This window comes from Vigna radiata, chromosome 7 (assembly GCF_000741045.1).
Source record: "Vigna radiata var. radiata cultivar VC1973A chromosome 7, Vradiata_ver6, whole genome shotgun sequence".
In the NCBI taxonomy this organism is placed as follows: Eukaryota; Viridiplantae; Streptophyta; class Magnoliopsida; order Fabales; family Fabaceae; genus Vigna; species Vigna radiata.
The window spans coordinates 51,139,300-51,159,120 of record NC_028357.1 but is presented as its reverse complement, the minus strand read 5'-3'; the positions used below and the strand labels follow the sequence as shown (position 1 = coordinate 51,159,120).

General features: G+C 30.2%; 3 protein-coding genes across 6 annotated transcripts; all 3 read left to right on the top strand.

The window, feature by feature from the left end:
- Positions 1 to 5,508: 5,508 nt before the first annotated feature.
- LOC106767076 lies at positions 5,509 to 6,658 on the top strand. The gene has a single exon (XM_014651897.2). The coding sequence runs from the start codon at positions 5,589 to 5,591 to the stop codon at positions 6,207 to 6,209; it is 621 nt and encodes a 206-aa protein (XP_014507383.1). The 5' UTR covers positions 5,509 to 5,588; the 3' UTR covers positions 6,210 to 6,658.
- Positions 6,659 to 11,643: 4,985 nt separating this feature from the next.
- LOC106765528 (aluminum-activated malate transporter 9-like) lies at positions 11,644 to 14,505 on the top strand. The gene is made up of 6 exons (XM_014650190.2): positions 11,644 to 12,234; positions 12,439 to 12,576; positions 12,704 to 12,973; positions 13,158 to 13,294; positions 13,378 to 13,524; positions 13,603 to 14,505. Exons 1-6 carry the CDS (start codon positions 11,880 to 11,882, stop codon positions 14,272 to 14,274), a joined length of 1,719 nt encoding a protein of 572 aa, XP_014505676.1. The 5' UTR covers positions 11,644 to 11,879; the 3' UTR covers positions 14,275 to 14,505.
- A 1,044-nt stretch (positions 14,506 to 15,549) lies between these two features.
- Positions 15,550 to 19,791, top strand: LOC106768908 (aluminum-activated malate transporter 9). Of its 4 annotated transcripts, none has more exons than XM_022784205.1 (6): positions 15,550 to 16,141; positions 16,736 to 16,819; positions 17,059 to 17,217; positions 17,300 to 17,436; positions 17,528 to 17,674; positions 18,965 to 19,791. In XM_022784205.1, exons 1-6 carry the CDS (start codon positions 15,784 to 15,786, stop codon positions 19,640 to 19,642), a joined length of 1,563 nt encoding a protein of 520 aa, XP_022639926.1. In that variant the 5' UTR covers positions 15,550 to 15,783; the 3' UTR covers positions 19,643 to 19,791. The 4 variants fall into 4 exon arrangements, with proteins under 4 accessions (XP_022639926.1, XP_014509779.1, XP_022639925.1 ...); XM_014654293.2 differs by having other exon boundaries at positions 15,553 to 16,141; positions 16,948 to 17,217; XM_022784204.1 differs by having other exon boundaries at positions 15,553 to 16,141; positions 16,682 to 16,819.
- The last annotated feature ends 30 nt before the right edge of the window (positions 19,792 to 19,821 follow it).

The window sequence follows — 19,821 nt, the reverse complement described above, 5'->3', positions numbered from 1 at the left end:
GGTGAGGTAACGTTATCTTTCCCTCTCTTTTTCTGGCTTTGGTAGTAGTACTCGTACTTTTCATGCAACTAGTTACTGCTATGGGCAAAAGCGGTCCCACCAACTTGGACGATTCCAAACGTCCAACCAATTCGTTAATTACATAAACAACAACAAAAATATCTGTACCAATAAATTATTAATCAATTACGCAACTTAATTTCATAATTATGATTAAGTTTGAGTTAAAGAAAAGAAAAATTCATCGTATAAATCAAATTTAATTTCTTAAAATAGAACCATATGTTATTATAAGTTTACATCCATATTTTTAGTTACTTTACAACTTGTTTGATTTCAGATATGAGAGACAAAGCAAAGGGAAAGTCACAGCTTATTTAGAACAGGTAGGGACGGATTTTTCTATCTTATATATTCATTTTTAAACAAAAATTATATACTAAAATTTAATCGATATGAAATTTTTGTTTTGCTCCTTATTCTTATCATATAATTGATATATATTCGTATTTTATTGACCATTTTATTATTTTAATATTAAATAATTAATTTTTATATTTCTAATTAAATAGTAATCATATTTTTAAAACACAATCATAGCTCTTATCTTTTAAATAAAATTATTTTTATCATACAAATTAATTTAGAAGTGTTCATTAAAGATATGGCATGTTTAAGTTCTAATTTAATTATGTATACATTTAAAATATGCATGAGTTAGACTTTGGATTTAGATGTTAAATAGTTATGTTTTAGTTGTTGAAATTCGGGATGAAAATAGTAGATTGGGTAATGAGAACTGTAAATAGTTTGAAGTTGTTTTTGGGTACAACAAAAAGTCAAAATAAAGAGGCGTGTGGGTAAGAGGAGTATGGGTATGATATTTTTTTTTTCATTTTTATAATGAGAATTAAATTGTTAAAATATAACACTTAAGATATTCATTTAAGTGTTATAGTTGCAATTCAAAATTATCTCTCGATACAAAGTCTTTATTACATTAATTCACAGTAACAATTTCACAATTTATTTAACAATAACAAATCACATTCAAAATTTTTTAACCAATAAAATAAATAATGTAATTGTGAGAATTAAAAATTAAGAAAAAATATAATTTTACAAAAAATTTATAAATTTAAAACATAGTTTAATTTAATTATACACAAAGATTATAAGTAAAGATAGTAACAGATCATATCAATTACGAATAATGTCAATACTTATCTTAACTCTAAAAATAAAAACTTCACATATACATATTAAAAAAAAATTCACAGATATTTTAAAACTTGTGAGAAATATTGAAAAATGTATAACTTATATATTTAAAATTAAAATTATATAAAAATGTATAAAATTTTATATAAATAAAATGAAATATAAATATATATTTAACTCTAATTATATTTAATCTAATAAAATATAAATTAATTTTATTTTAAATTAAATATAAATTAAATTATTATTTTTATTTTTTATGAATAACAACATTATTCAACTTATTTATAAATAGATATTAAATTATACATAATTTGAGGATAATAAATACTTTGGATAACACCTATTATGGATTTGAGTGTTTTTTCATCTCTTTTTATAATTATAAGAGAAGTGAGAGACGTTTGATTAGGATATGGGAAGACAAAAGAAGTATGGTTTTATATTTAAGAGTAGAAAAGTGTGGAGCAGCCAAAGAGATTCTGGAGCAGTGAGCAGAGGATGATTTTATTAGAATTGAATGGCCCAATGTGATAGTATCAGAGGGACAGGGGAATTGGACAAATGGACAATAACAGAACAACCAAAAAGTGGCCTCGTAAACAGCTATTTTGGATTCACTCGTCTTTCACCTTAACCAAAAGCTGTTTTGTTTGGTGAATGCAGTACACTGCACACTATACAATGCAATTCTCTTTAATCAATTCAAAATTCACAAAAATCAATTAATAAATTAAAACATTTTACTACACTATCTTTATAATCTTTCATATTTTTTTGCTAAATATGTTTTTAGTCTCTATACTTTGGGGCGATTTTGATTTTAGTCCCTCTTTCAAACTATAGTACAATTTAGTCCTTTAACTTTAGAAAACTCTGGTTTTAGTCCTTTTTACCAAACTTTTTTTAACATTATTTGTTGTTTCAAGCATGTTTCGTTATAGTATTTGGATTGTTTACACTGTTTCACACATTTTTGCTTCAATGTTAACTGAGAAACGTGTTTGAAACAACAAATAAAGTTAAAAAAATTTGGTGAAAAGGATTAAAACCAGAGTTTTCTAAAGTTGAAGAACTAAATTGTACTATAGTTTGAAAGAGGGACTAAAACCAAAATCGCCCCAAAGTATAGGGACTAAAAACATATTTAACCCTTTTCTTATTCATATTTATTTTTCAATTCAATATATTTTTATACTCTGAGCACTAATACAATTTTCATAAATAGCCCCAAACAAACTAATAATTATTCTACAATTACTTCCGTAACTCCATAACATTACAACAATGAGAGAAAAACTACATTATTTTCACTTATATAAAAACCACAACCATTTCTTAAACATCAAAAGTCAACAATTATTTGACCATTTTAAAAGAGAAACAAAATTTTAGTTGGATTTGTATTCAATCAAAATTATATTTAATATCCAACATATAAATAATAGTGAATATCTTTTTCTATAACAAAACAACAACATCACCATACTTATTTGTTGGATATTTTGCTCCCACTTTGGGACTGTGCTTTCCGACATTCTTTTCAAAGAGAAATTTATAATAACCACGATGAGAATGTAATTTGTCCCATGTTTTTTATTACAATAATAATTCATTGTTTATTTGTTTTGTCATTATCCGATCCATGTATTTGCTGCTATATGTTTAATACAATTTTGTCAAATTTAAATTTTCTCCTTTTGAATAATAACTTACATTTTATGATATAATAATAATAATATTTTCATTTAAACTAATCACTCACCCACAACTTATTTAAACTTAAATTTTATCAATCCCATTTTATTTCAATATAATTTTTATTTTAAATAATAATTACATCTCATTTTAATATAATATAAACTTATTATATTTTATTTTAACTTACTTTCATGAACAAGGATAAAATAATAGTTCCCAAACTTTAACAATTAAAACATTTAATTAATTTATCAAGCTCGTCTTACCATTCACAAATTTTATTTATTTTTTTTTTCTTTCAGAATCTTTTAATTTTTTACTATCTTGTCCTTAATTTAAATAATCTCGTTTTTATCTCTCTCTCTCTTTTCTCAAATTCATTGAAATCTACTTTGAAAACAAATTCACCATTAACAAACAACATCATTTTTATCTCTCTTTTTTTTTTTTTTCCCTCAAATCCACTATTTTCATTTTCTCAAATTAACCCTCCAATCCAACACATCCTAAGTAATGGCTAAACTGTGAAATTTTAATACATAACATTTTAATATACCTACTTCAAGGTATGTTTTGTCCCTTGCAATTTTATGGAAGGTTATTCCATCTATGATACATACATGCATATATTATATATATATATATATATATATATATATATATATATATATATATATATATATAATTTTAGAATAGTATCCTTTAAAATTTATAAAAAAATAAATATATGAATATTTTTGAAAGCACTCACGGGATGGGACCATAGATACCATCAAATAATTCGAATGAATTATTCTAATAGTTATCGAATAAAAAGACAAATATTTTTAAATTATGCCCATGATAAATATTTAAATATTTATGCATATCTAATAGTGTTGTGTTTTTAATTCGACATTTTGATAATTATTTAAATTATTTTTATTATACATATTTATGTTACCAAAATGTTACCATTTTTTCCTCTTTTTAGTGTTTTGTTTGGGTTAAGGAATGAAAAAGAAAGAAAGAAAAAACGAAAAATAGTATGTTTATTTATTCATCCAACTATGCCCCTTCATTTATTCGAGTTTACTCTCCAATTTAAAGAAAGTGTCCGATTTTTTTAAAAAAAAACTTATTATCTATTTTTTTTTTTTGGATTGACCTTAAAACCATATTGAGTGAACTTGAATTGGAAACAGGTCTGTTCATGATTTAATTGGGCGTAGACTTTTATATTACGATATTTATGGTTCGATTTCATCCATGTATTCATTTATTATTTATTTTAATATTTAAGTATATCCCGACATAAATTGCTAACATTCGCGCTTACAATAATGTTTCGTTCACACAAAATTCAAATCAGAAAAACGATTTTCTATGGCACTGTTGATTTTGATAAGCATAGCAGATAAGACATCGTCAATACCATGTGTCCCTTTGCATGGTGAAGATTGAATTTTCAAATGAAAATCAATTAATGAAAGGCAGAGAGATATTTGATGAACGAGAAATGAAAGGGAAGACCGACAAAAGTAAATAAGAGAAAAAATAAAAATAAAAATAAAAGTGTGATAAATAAAAAATAAGAAAAAAATGTTTTAAATTCATGATTACTGGTGTCGACCGATTCTTGGTAATTTCATGGAAGAAACCATTGGCACCATGTAGATAACTTTTTGGGCTAAAGTACTAAAAACTTGAAAGAAGAATAAAAATTATTGCGTAGAAAAATGAAAAAAAAAAATATTCTATTTTTATTCTTCGGCAATTGACTCGTTTGGCCAGTCACGAATAAAATTCGTAGTAATATTCTTTTCGTGAAATATCACTTTACCTTTTGATAATTGTCGCGGAAAAGGAGTAGATAATAATAAAAGCCTGTGGATACGGTCTTAGGTTTGGGAGAAAAAAAAAAGAAAAAAAAAATAGTCAACAGAGAAAATCAAAAGGAGAAAACCGCCAACACGACGAGACGAGACTCAATGGTAACGAACGTCAGACAGACAATTGGCGCCAACAACATTAACAACATCAACAGCGTATGTTTGAAGGCTCAGAAACTTCTTTCCTTGAAAAATCAGCATGAATTTGTCAAAATTAAAAATTGATAAACCTATTTATTTATTTATTTCTGAAAATAATAAAAACGAAAATCCCAGAATCCAACAACAGCGCTCCTCCAGCGGTGGGGTAGGCCAAGACCAGTGACCACTCCAAAATTCCAAACCTAAAAGTAAAAAAAAATAAAATAAAAATAAAAACAACCACATGATTCCCCGATGTCGGTGGGCCCGCACCCACGGACTTCACACAGCATTCAAATATAGTTAAAGTGCCATAAATGAAACAAAAAATATCCTCCTCTTACCCCGCAATAATGACCAACGGATCCCACACGCAAATTTCATAATCCTTTTTTGTTTTAATTTATTTCTTTATTAAAAATATAAAACGAATTTAATGAAAAAGGAAAAAGAAAGCAGAATGCGGGTTTTTCTGCTACGCACGCGCCTGTCTCTATCTGCCGTTAATGAATGAATTAAAGTAAAGTAATCCTATCTATCTCACTTTTCTCACCACTATATATACCCTTCACCCTATATTTCTCACTCCACCCAAACATTTTCATTTTCTCTCTCTACACTCTCTTCTCAATCACACTAAACCCTCCTTCTCAAATGGACCAACCCAAACCCACCAACACCGACAAGACCAAACGAGTTCGGGATGACTCCGACTCGCTCCCCGTCTCCCTCAAACTCCCCCGAGTTCAGACCAGCTCCTCCGAGTCTCACCGAGTTGACTCCGCCGAGTTCGAACTCGCCCGAGTCGACCCGGATATCTTCAGCATGCTTAACGATGCGGAGAATGTGACGGAGCGTGACCCCGCCGTCGAGGTTGAGCATCTCGACTCTTTCATCAAGAGTTTCGAAGAGGAAATACTCGCTCCGCCTTCCGACCCTAACCTACCACCAGAACCGGAGGTCTTTAAACCGAACCTAGGTTACTTACTGGAAGCATCCGACGACGAGCTAGGGTTGCCGCCCACTGTTGCGCCCTTCGAGGACGAGTCAAAACACGAACTCCTTGATTCGGGTCGGGTTGGACCCGAGGGAGTGGATCTGACGGGATTTTTAGGGTTTGAGGATGATGTTGGGAGCTACGAAGGTTTTGGTTTCGTTGGGTACGATGCCGTGGATGATAACGGTGGGGGTTACGTGACTATAGATGGTTTGTTTGATCATGCGGAACCTGGCGCCGATATTTTGTGGCGGTCGGAGTCGCTGCAGGCGATGTAGGGGATGGTTTTTGGAGATTAATTAATTAATTAATTAGTTAATTAAGCTAATGGAAAATTTGGAAGGTGTAAAGAGATGTTAGGCGCCAAAAGTAACAGCGTAGGTTGTTAGTTAGATGTGAAATTATTGTGTTAGGATGGTGAAAATTTGTTGTTTTGGTTTGTTCTGTTGGACTGAAACAAACAAATAGACCTTGACCCAGACATGTTTTTTTAATATCTTTTGTAAAATGTTCTTTAAAATGTGAAATTATGTAGTTAGACATGGTTAAGGTTAAAATCGATGTTGTTATTGGCGAAAAAGAAAATGCCTCAGATTGATGATGTTGGTGTTTAACCGGATTTAACCATTTTAAGTTTTCCCCACGATTTTTAGTTTCTGTTGGGTTGGGTTATCCGTCACTTTCAGCTTAAAATGTCATAAAGGTTACGTATGATTTCTTTCTGAAATCGTCTTTTATTCTTTTGCGGTTTTATTTGCATTTACCTATTTTAGTTTTACATTGTTTATTTTTACGAATTATTATTATTATATTGCGATGGTAAAATAAGGAAATAAGTATTTCAATTACATTAAATTATATAGCTAAAAGAAAAAAGAAAAGTTAAACACGTTTTTTAATTTTTAAATTTGGAGTTGGATTTCTGATGCATTTTATATGTAGATTAACAAAAAACAGTAACAAAGGAAAAACGTGATATGAATTATTTTTTAGGAAGAAGTTAACATTTTTCCGTATTATTTAAGGATTCCGATTGTGATGTGAATTACATGTAAATTATTTTAGTTTTTCTTACGGTGATGTTTAATAATAAATAATTGTATAGTTTACTCATTTTAATATTATTTGTGTATTTTAATTAATTTGTTTGAAAACCATTTAAAAAAAAGAGTAATTTTTAATGATAAATAATAGAATCATTTGAGGTGGGTACGATGCGAAATGTATAGGTTTATTGACTTTATTAAAAAATTAATATATAAAATGTTATCTTTTGCGATATTTATTAGAATATTGAAACTATGCAATTCTGGAAAATTCTTAAGTATTTCTGAATATGTTTAATCATTGTGGTGGTATCAAGCGCATTTTTTATTTATTTATTTTTTATGTTGTCATTTTCTTTTTGTATCTCGAATGTTTCATGTTTAACCATTTTTATTTTTATATTTTCTTTCCAGGCTTTATAACTAATATCCACTGTGCCATTCGTAATAATATTTGTCGTTTAGTGTGTAATAGTTACGAACAACTTATTTTACCTATTTTATTTATCTTGATTGTATTTTATGGGTAAGCCTTTGAGATTGAGTAAAATGAAATTATAAATGGATAAAAAACAAAACTCTAAATAGGTAATAAATATTTATATTTTTTATTTATTAGAGATTTATGTTATTAAATTTTCTCTAAATTTAGAGGATAATTGAATTTACAACATAGAGAAGGTACTGAGACAGAATCAAAATTTACCACTCAAAATTTTTATTTAAGTAAATATGTTGTTATTTATTATTAATTTTTTTTGTATTCTTTTAACATATTTTGTAGATGTGAGATGCTTTTTATGTGAAATTTAGTACTCGAAATTTACTGCAAATTTGGTTATACTTTATATGAAGGTAAAAATAATAATTGTTAGGACCTTATCTTAAGGAGAATTAATGATAGTCTCTTCAATTTCATATTATTCATGTATGTAAAGAATTTCTCATTTTTGTGTGATGTTCATATGCATTTATATACAAAAAAGGGATATAAATAATGGTTATGATTGTTAATAGAGGAAGTATATCTTAAGCAATATATATGACTGATATAATAATCAAAGTAATAGTATAAATTGAAATGAAACCTAAATTCTAAATCGTGTCTATAATTTATTTTAAACTAGCATAAATATATTTTCAATAGTCATGTTCTAAAATTTATGTAAACTGAATTGTTATTGATTTACGACTTTAGTGCATAATATAAATAGCTTTAACCCCTTCGGTTTATAATGTTATAATAATATTTATTTACTACATGACTCTCATATTTCATAATGATAAAGAAAAAGAAGTTATAAATTTGTCGTGTTTTTCTATGTTTGATATGAGTGATAAGTTAGGTTTCTGTCTTAATTAAAACCAACCCATGTGGTAACCTTCCATTTTCAGTTTGGCAATCCGTAAATCTCTTTTATCAAATTAAGTTAAGAGATTATGAGATCATCTTTGAAAAAAAAATTGCTAAAAAATCACTATTATTAATATAATTATGTGAAAATCAACAAACTTACAACATATACTTTGTAATTAACATTAAAAAATGGTTGGCATTAAAGAAACAGTATAGATGTAAGTTAAAGAGGAGAAATGAATGAAAGTAAGAATTTCGTGAAATTTAATTTTTTTAATTTTTATATTTAATTTCACTTAAAAAATATTCCTTTTATTTCATCTTAGATGAGAGAGAATGTATCACTATTTATTCATTTTATTTTGCATACAGAAATTGTTGTTATAGAATGGGCTGAAGCTTTACACTAATGGGCCAGAAGATTTTGCATCAGTGATGGACAATGCTGTTTCATTCTTAAATCTATTTCGACCAACAAAAAATAATATAATGAATCTCATAAATCTCTTCCAAACTAGAATTTTCCTTTTACATGCATCGGTTCTGGAATAACTTTAAATAATACAACTAGTTGTAAAATTTTGGAATAATTTATAATTTTACATTTACAGTATTTTTAAGGTTAGATATATTTTTGTTTTTTTAACTTCTTTTGTAAAAAATTGAAATTAGTTTTATTTTTTAATTTTTAATCTAATTTAGTCTTTTAATTTAAAAAATATGTAAATTTATTTCTTTTAACGATAGAAATATTTGAATTATTTACACATTTAATACTTTTTTCTTTAATATTAGTTAAAAAATATTTTTGAAATTTCAAATAAACATAACCAAATCTAATTAAAAAATTAAATTTATGTTATTCTAAATACGAGAACTAAATTATTTAAAAATTTTAAAAAATAACTTTAAATTTGAGTGAAAACTAAGAAATAAAAAAGATATTTAACAAACTGTAAACCTTCTTTAGTTCTCAAAGTTACATTTTTTCTTTAACAAAAGGAAAAAGATAGAATATGCGTCGTTTTTGAATTGATGGTTTTGAATTTTGGTTAGATTCTTTTGTCTTTCTCTTTCACCAAAATTGTTGACTATTTCGGGATTTTAGGTTGCTGTAACAGCAATTTAGTGGCAAAAAAAAGATACTTGTGCTTCTTTTTATTGCATCCAAAATACATTATTTATATAATAGATTATTTAGAGATGCAAGTCTGATCTAACTTTAAAATGTATAATATAATATAATATATATATTAATTTATAAATATGTCTAATAAATAATAAATTTTATTAAAATAAACTTTAAATAATTTTAATATCATATTAAAGTATAGATTTTAATCCTAAGATATTTGCAAAGCTGTAAAATCATCTTTATTCCTAAACCTCCATCAATTCAAAGTAGTGGCACAAAAAGGTAACATAAAAGGAGACATAAAATGAATGAGAAGGGTGATTATAGTTTGGAATTTTGAATGCCCATAAATGGATATTGTAATATGATAAAACGTGTCCTTAAAATAGTTTCATAATTTAAAGTTATAGCATCCATGTTTGTCGTTGCCAGGATTGTTGGGCTTTAAATGTCGGGTGGCCACACTTATAATTTAAAGAACAATGATAAAGAGACATGTATTTATATTTATTTAATATAATGTAAGATAATTATAAAAATATGAATTTTTATGCATTTTTAAAAACACAAAAGATAAAGAAAAGTAACATTAGATAAATGTAAAAAATTTATATGCATAAAAATATTATTTTTGTAATTTAGGTGATATGGTTTTTCTTTTACTTTAAGAACAGCTGTATAATTGTAGAATTTAGAAAGCAGGAAATAAAGAAGATTGTGACTTGCATTTTAGGAAAGTTAGGAAGAGAAGGGAAATGACGCACGTGTTAAACGTGGAGGTGATGAGCACATGTGATAAGCCATTAAAACTTCTGAATTCAAGTTAATTGTTTTTATTATGTTCGGTTGAGATAGGTAACAAATAATATTTTATATAAGAATTTAAGAAAAAAGTTACATATGTACATAACTACTTTGTCTAGTGATAACCATGCAATTTAAGGTGAATGGGTCCAAGAACAAATAATTCATGGTCTGAAGATTCATCATCCTAATATATATAAGATAACATCTCCAAATCATATATACATAAAAGGAAAATATATATATTTGATACAAAAATAAAAAATAAATAAGTAAACAAATAGACTCCACCATGACATTATTTCACTAACACTCATTTTATATTATTGAAATAATATCATGACACACTTTTACATCGATTTGATAGAGAATATAAAAATAAAATTGTCATAAAAATATAAAATTTTGTATTTATAGAAAAAGAAAAATATAAAAATAAATGAATGTAAAAAAAATTAGGTGTGTCAAATAATATTTTTCTATTTCATAATATAGATCAAATTTTGAAAAGAACAACTCCAAATGTTATTACTCTCTTCATAGTTTACCAATTTTTCTTCTTCAATCATAAAGTGAACCATGTTTAATTAAATAAAAAATAATAATACTGTAATACATTTTTATATTTATTTGATACAAAGTGTGATAGTAAAATATTCATAAAAATATAAATTTTTGTATTTATTAAAAAAATAAAATAAAAATAATAAGAATAGTGTGAAATGAATATAAAAAATTTAAACATGTTAATGAAATCATTTTTCTTAAAAAAAATCTTCATTTGCCATGTTTTAGTTCAAAGGGCATTTTACATATTTCTCCATTAATGTTTTTTTTTTTTGAACTGTTGTAAAAAGTTTAGAGACTTCTTGTTCAACATGTAATTCTAGTACATTATTGCCGAGAAAAAAAACATTGATGGATATGGCGAAGTGATTAAAAAATTCACACATTATTTGCTGTCTTGATGCAGAGCATGTAGAGTTTGTCACTCAAAAGGTAAGCTATGAAAGCCACCTCCATAATTCGTTGCATGCTTAACCATTATACCAAAAAGTCGCATCATTATAGGTAATGTGATCAAAATTAATTAAGATTAGGTAATTGAGTGTGATGATTATAAAATGATATTGATATATCTTTTTTAGTAATATTGTAAAATTTAGGAAACTTATCTCATAATAAAAGATCCAATGCTCTTATGGGGAAAAGAAAAACACGCATTCCGTGTAAAATGGAATTCTTGTTCTTGAGGGGGAATTGGGGCTTATCTTCTTGAATTTTAAACGCAGATTATTCCAAGCATCACATTCTGCTCTCTTCCTTGTCACAGTGATGTCATGTGTTCTACCAGCTTCTTTTCCCAACCACGACAAAACAAAGCAAAAACCAAACACTACTAATATTCCCTTAAAAGTTGAGTAATTCAAGTTCACAAAAAAAAAACGCAGTTCCAAAAATAATAAGAAAGATAATATAATAATCTGCTGGAAAAGGTTTTTGTGAGGGTGAGATTAATGCAGCAGACCATTTGTCTATCACTAAAACACATGTCAACGTAAAGTTCTTGAAATCGGCTTAGTTCCCACTTTCTCTGGTTACGAAAATGGCTCCGAAATTGGTGAAATCGGGGTCGTTCCGTCATGGTTTGGCGGAGAAGAAGGAGAGGCTTCTCTCGGGGAAGAGTAGTATTGATATCTCTGAGATAGGGATTGGCATGGTGATGCAAGAGGAAGAGCAATCGAGGATGTTGAAGTGGTGGAGCACGGTCAAGCGTGTAGCTGGGAAAGCATTGGAAATGGGTCGGTCTGATCCGAGAAAGATAATCTTTTCTGCAAAAACGGGTCTTGCTTTGACCCTTCTTTCACTGTTGATTTTCCTCAAAGAACCCTTCAAGGACATGAGTCTTTACTGTGTCTGGGCCATTCTTACTGTTGTCGTAGTCTTCGAATTCAGCATAGGTATACGTATAACTAACTAGAATGCAATTTTAATCATGTTTTTTTTTATATACAATAAATTGTGAAACTGTAGGTGATGTTGATCCTGTTCTAAGCTTCAAATCCTTTTCATGTTTTTCATTGGGTCAAGGGTGGTCTATCTGTCTAATCTTCGTATCAGTCGAATGTTAATAAGTTGTGATCAAACATAATGCACTAATGCAGGGGCAACTCTGAGCAAGAGCTTAAATGGTGGATTGGGGACGTTGTTGGCTGGAGCACTTTCATTGGGGATGGCAGAGTTATCAACATTGGCTGGAAAATGGGAGCAGCTTATAATTATTATATGCATCTTCGTTGTAGGTCTGGTTTCACATTCACTTTCATTTCATTTCATTTCTTGTTTGTGAAAAAAACTTTTTATGTCTACATGAGTGTGTGTTTTGCTTATGAATCGGTCTTCTGACTAGCTGCGTGATTGATCTGCTAGGATTTTCTGCCACATACACAAGACTATACCCTTCTTTCAAGCCTTATGAGTACGGGTTCCGCATGTTCTTGATCACGTACTGTTTCATTACTGTATCCGGGTATCAAACAGGGGAATTTGTTGATACCGCTATAAATAGATTTGTCCTCATTGCACTCGGTGCTGCTGTCTCTTTGGTTGTAAATATCTGTATATACCCCATCTGGGCTGGAGAGGATCTGCATAATCTTGTCATAAAAAATTTCATGGATCTTGCAACATCTTTGGAAGGTATTGCACAATGTCATCTTCATCGTCACATTTCACTTCCAGTTAATACCCTTTGGTTTGTTGCTTCTCAAACATTTGGTAAATTTTATAATGAAATAAAGAACAATAATTTATAGTAGATAGAATCTTAGTCTCATATGTACCCCAACGGTATGACTCGGTCGAGCTTGTCTCTGTTCACCAGGTGTTGTCAGTAACTACCTTCATTGTGTTGAATATAAGAAGGTGCCATCTAAAATTCTTACTTACCAAGCTGCCGAGGATCCAATTTACAATGGATACAGATCGGTTGTTGAATCGACAAGTAAAGAAGATGCATTGGTACAATACACTTCAGTTTTCTCTGGTTCATGAATATATGTTTGACATCATTTTGACTCGTTCTCATGTGCTGGTGATTGAAGATGGGTTTTGCTGTGTGGGAACCACCACATGGTCATTACAAAATGCATAAATATCCATGGAAGAATTATGTGAAATTAAGCGGGTCTCTAAGGCATTGCGCATTTATGGTCATGGCTATGCATGGATGCATACTTTCTGAAATACAGGTTCTTGTCTGTGAACTTTCTGATAATGGTCTGTCGTTTATATATAAGCGTGTGTTAACTTCCTGCTGTGATACATAGGCCCCAGCTGAGAAGAGACAGGTTTTCCGTGGCGAGCTTCAAAGGGTAGGTTGTGAAGGGGCGAAAGTGTTACGTGAACTTGGAAACAAGGTTCAAAAGATGGAGAAACTAGACCGGGAAGATTTGCTGGATGAAGTGCACGACGCAGCAGAGGAACTGCAAAAGAAGATTGATAAAAAATCATACCTTCTTGTGAATTCAGAGAGCTGGGAAATTGGAAACCGACCAATCGAGGACATAGGCGAAGAAGGAAAAATTCTTGAACACAGCTCTCGTAGTGAAGCAGTACTTGACCTGAGAACAGTTGAAATTGCACATTCGTGGGATGGAAATTTAACTCTGGGCAAGAACCATGTTGTGCCTGCAACGAATACCTCTGAAAACATGTCCAGGAAACAGACATCTTTGCCTGCTCATACTTATCATCAAAAATCAAATGCCGAGATCAAAGAGGGTCAGCAGCTAAAAACTTTCGAAAGTGCTAGTGCCCTGTCTCTGACAACATTTTCATCGCTTCTGATTGAATTTGTGGCAAGGCTTCAAAACTTGGTGGATTCATTTGAAGAACTAGGTGAAACAGCAAACTTTTCTGACCCTCTTGAGCAACGAGAGCCATTAAAATCTCATGGCTTTTGGACCAGGTTGTTTAACTGCTCGAAATTTAAGGACTGAAATACGATCTTCCTTATGACAATTTGAAATCGAAGGACCTTACAAGGTTGCTAACCTCATTCTGATTCTGATTCTAAATTACTTTCAAAGGTTGCTAAACGAGGATGGTGTGTGTGTGTGTGAAGAACTTAATTATTAGAGAATTTACTAATGTGATGTAACGCATCTAGTTGTAAACTTTTTCTTGATTTGAAGAAGGTGGATACTTAGTTTTATATATGATTTTCATCACACTACTTTGCAACCACAATCTCACTACATTCCATCAACATCTTGCAAAATTAGAGATGCCAAAATATCGGTGTGACATTAATATAAAAAAAATAAATTACTTATTGTAAATATCTATTAAAAATGTTTATTTAATACGTAATTTATTTGCAAATTAATTTTGCCATCTCCTATGCAAAACCATTCATCTTTTGTGTTAATATCATTTTCCGTGTTTTTTTGTTTTTTTCTGGGTAAACAAACAGTTATATTATCCTTATTTCTGAAGTTGTTTAACTTCTAAAAATCCAAGGACCGACACACGTGCTCTTCATAAGCATCACCATGCGTATAAGATCTGCATTATTTTTACTCTTTCACAATATACTTTTTACGTCGAACATTTTGCATTTTTTCTGAAAGAAACAAACTTACATTATATTTTTCTTTCAAATACTTAAAATACATAAACAGTGAATAAAATCATTCTTAGAATCTGATTTTAGTTTACATAATATCACTAATGTAGGTAATGGTGTCAATATCTTGATATTGATCCCATTTTATAAAGATCATGATATTATTTTATATTAATTACAAAATTTTATATCTTTTAATACGTTCTTTTCGTAAATAAACAACTTAAAAAAATAAAATAATATTGTCATACTTTTAATTATAAATAAACATTTCTTTGAAAAATATATAAATTTCGAACATGCAATATAAAAGAAAATTAACAGAAGTTTAAATAAAAAATTTCAATTTTGCGAGAGTTGAACTATGGAATATATATATATATATATATATATATATATATATATATATATATATATATANCTGTTTTTATTGATAAGAATTATTAAATATCCATACCTTTCTCCTAACAAAGAAAAATGTGGCCGATTGGAAACAAATGTTACTCTTGGAACTTGGGCCCAACGTGTCCAGCCTTAAACGACCAAGAACTCATGCAACCCAATGATGTCATGTTCAAAACCCTCACGGTTTGGTTCCTGGTTTCCGTAAGAAACACAAGAAAGTCACACCACCACAAAAATAAGACTGTTTTTTTTTTTTTTTCAAAAACCATTTTTGTGAGGATGCAAATAATGCAGTACAATCGAAAGCAAAACCTGTCTCCATTTTTTGTTTGTATGTATGAACTAAACACAGCTTCGTTAATAGATAGGTACTTACCCTCCAACAACTTCACGTGTACACTCTTCAGTAGTGGAACGATAAGAACTCAAACGGAATAACATTCATTACCTTATCACTCATCTTATCTCTATTCTAATGCCTCCGAAACTAGTGAAATCGGGATCGTTTCGTCACGGTTTGGCGGAGAAGAAGGAGAGGCTTCTATCGGAGAAGAGTTTTGGTAATATTTCACAGATGGGGATTGGCGTGGCGATGATGCGAGAGGAAGAACAGTCGTGGATGGTGAAGCGGTGGAACACGGCTAAGAAGGTGGCTGAGAAGGCATGGGAGATGGGTCGCTCTGATCCCAGGAAGGTTGTTTTCTCTGCAAAAATGGGTTTTGCTCTGACCCTCATGTCGTTTTTGATTTACCTCAAAGAACCCTTCAAGGATATGATTAGCTACTCCGTCTGGGCTATTCTAACGGTCGTCGTAGTCTTTGAATTCAGCATAGGTATTATTGTAACTATAACTCTGTAACAGCTTCCAATATAATAATAATATGTAATATGCTTCCAATACTGTATGTTTTCTTTCCTTGGTGGGGGCACTTGATTTCAATCATTCGTTTACTTCTTTTCTCAGTCAGAAGTAGACGTGAACATAAATCCGTAACTGTTACTGTCTAGAATGAATTCATGGATTCCTTAAGCTCGAGGTTTATGCAATAAGACTTGAGAATAGTGGTAGAAATATGTACACGAGGTCTAGGAATTAAGTGTTTTATATTTTTTTTTTTTTCTCAAGGTTGAGTTAATTCTGTATATTTCAATGGGGCGTTGTTTTTGGGACTGTGAGAAGAAAACTTACTAAATAATTGGGCTGTCGGGTAACCTTATCTTCTAATTGTCTTCCTTTTACATGTCTCTGAATTCAGTAGCTGTCATTGTTTTTTCAATTGGATATTTCCAATTGATATCTATAGTTAATACTTTTTCATGATTTGCATTGGATCAAGGGGGAAATTACAATAAAAGATGATGCATTAGTGCAGGGGCAACTCTGAGCAAAGGGTTTAACAGAGGATTGGGAACTTTGTCGGCTGCAGGACTTTCTCTGGGGATAGCAGAGTTATCAAAATTGGCTGGAGACTGGCAGCGGCTTGTGATTGTTGTAAACATCTTCACCGTGGGTATGGTTTCACTGTCACAATCATTTTCATTTCATGTTTTGTTTGTGAAAATATGTTGTATCCAAAAATGGGCATTTCTGACATATTTATGTCTGGTTTTCTGACTAGCTGTGTGATTGATCTGATAGGACTCTGTGCCACCTATGCAAAAATATACCCTACTTTGAAGACTTATGAATATGGGTTCCGCGTGTTCTTGATCACGTATTGTTTCATTACTGTTTCTGGATATCGAACAGGGGAGTTTCTAGATACAGCTATAAACAGATTTTTACTTATTGCACTTGGGGCTGCTGTATCTTTGGGAGTAAATATCTGCATATACCCTATCTGGGCTGGTGAGGATCTGCATAATCTTGTCACGGAAAACTTCATCGGTGTTGCAACATCTTTGGAAGGTATCCTGCAATTTTTTATTTATCATCCTCACTTATTCTCAGTTACTCTCAAACCTGCTTCTTAGTTGGTCGTGTTTTTCAGGCGTTGTTAATCACTACCTTCAGTGTGTTGAATATAAAAAGGTACCATCTAAAATTCTTACATACCAAGCTGCTGATGACCCGGTTTACAATGGCTATAGATCGGCTGTTGAATCTACAAGTAAAGAAGATTCATTGGTATGGTTTGTTTGCTTCAGTTTTCTCTGGGTCATGAATATATATATGTTTATCATCATTTTCACTAACTGTAACATGCTGGTGATTGTAGATGGGATTTGCTGTCTGGGAACCACCACATGGTCGTTACAACAAGTTCAGATATCCATGGAAGAATTATGTAAAATTAAGCGGAGCTCTTAGGCACTGCGCATTTATGGTCATGGCTATGCATGGATGCATACTTTCTGAAATTCAGGTACTTCTTCTCTGTCAGTTTTTTCATGATGGTTGTTACAAAACCTCCCAAACTTTTGTTTTTCATTATGAAGAGTGTTCAACGGTCGTGGGAATTCACTTTTACTTTATTTTCGGAAGCGTCTGTCAATTTAGAATTTTAGTTAGAATATATTTTATTTTATTTGACACAATGTAATTTGTTTATCTTTACGCAATTACTAATTTTCCACTGTAAACTTATCCTGTTAATAATTAACTAAATCCTTATATGCTATAAAACTAACTTTCTATTGACTTTGGTTTTTCTGCCACTTATTTTCCGTGCATCAAAATAGTTAAAAACTCAAACTGTTGCATATAATTGATTATATTTACCAATATCAAAACTTGTATTAATTCATTTAACCAACGAATCTACATACCTGTTCCTATTTGATTAAATTACAATCTATTTAATTAGTAACTTCAAATTAATTGGTTAAATACGCATCTTTTACTTTCCAAGTCCAGGATGGTTGTTTAATTTGATTTTTGTTAGTCAAAATTGATATAACAAACATATTCAATCAAGATAATTAACACAAACTTTATTTAATTATGATTTGCAATTTTTGGGATGTTATATAAATCTAGTGATGCAATTATCACGGGTCACAAAAGTATGAGGTTTTGTGTAGTATAAATCAAAGGAGAGGTTCATGTGTAAATCCAACAACCTCAAGGGATATTGTTGTAATTAACTTTTTAAAATAAAAAAAAGCAAATACAGTCAAGGCTATTTGAAAGAGTTTATGTATAATTTAATATATCTTTATGTGTATAAATATTTTTTAAGGAAATTATAAGTATAACTTCCTGTAAGATAATGATAAATTGACACATTTCACATGATTTTTTTAATGATAGACTAAAAAATAATATAAATGAATGTAAATTGTATCTAAATATATTTTGTTTTCTCCTTACTTTATATTTATAAGCTTTTTTAAGCATGTTTAGACAAGTTTTTTGAGATAACTTACAAAAACAAGTTTAGCTTACGTAAAAATAGTCTAACCATATTTTCTTTTCATCATGAAAGTTAATTTTATATATAGATATTTATATAATAATAAAGTAATAAATAAGACCTACATTTATCAGAAGTAGTTCATGTAAAGTTATAATAAAAAAAGAGATAATATTTTGATATATAAATTTTTTATATTGATTTGATATTTTTTTTTAACTTTTTATTTTATTTAAAAAATATAAAAGCTCACTTTTTTTATAATTATTTCAGAGAAGAATATTTGTTGTTGTTAAATAGGCCCCAGCTGAGAAGAGACTAGTTTTCCGCAGTGAGGTTCAAAGGGTGGGTATTGAAGGGGCAAGAGTGTTGCGTGAACTTGGAAGCAAGGTTAAAAAAATGGAGAAACTAGGTCCTGGAGACTTGCTGTTCGAAGTTCATGTAGCAGCAGAGGAATTGCAACGGAAAATCGATAAAAAATCATACCTTCTTGTGAATTCAGAGAGCTGGGAAATTGGAAACCGCGCAAGAGATGATGAGGAGATTCATCCTCAACAAGACCTCTTTCACACCGATGAAGAAAGAAAATTTCTGGAGTGCAAATCTCTTAGTGAAGCTGTGCTTGATCTCAGAACGCTTCAAGTTCCACCTTCTTGGGAAGGAAACCCTGCAACTGATGCCTCTCCAAACATGTTTAGGAAAGAGTTATCTTGGCCCGATCAGATTTACCAGAAATCAAAATCAGTGCCCAAAGAGGGTCAAGAATCAAAAACCTACCAAAGTGCTACTTCACTGTCTCTAACCATGTTTACCTCGCTTCTCATTGAATTTGTTGCAAGGCTTCAAAATCTGGTAGATTCATTCGAGGAATTGGGTGAAACGGCAAACTTTTCTGACCCACTCGACCAACGACCACCGCTGGAAGCATCACCTGGTTTTTGGAGCAGGTTGCGTAACTGCTTGACATTCCACAACTGAAACATCCAATGCCTCATGTCAAGCGTCATCTTCTACAGAATCTGCTTTTTCGAGGACTTTGTTGATTTTGTTGTATGTAAATGAGGGAATGAATGAGATTCGAATGTGGAAAGGAAGTTTCAATTATGGTAAAAATCATCAATTTTATATTTTGTTTTATAGACGAAGAAATTCCGGCA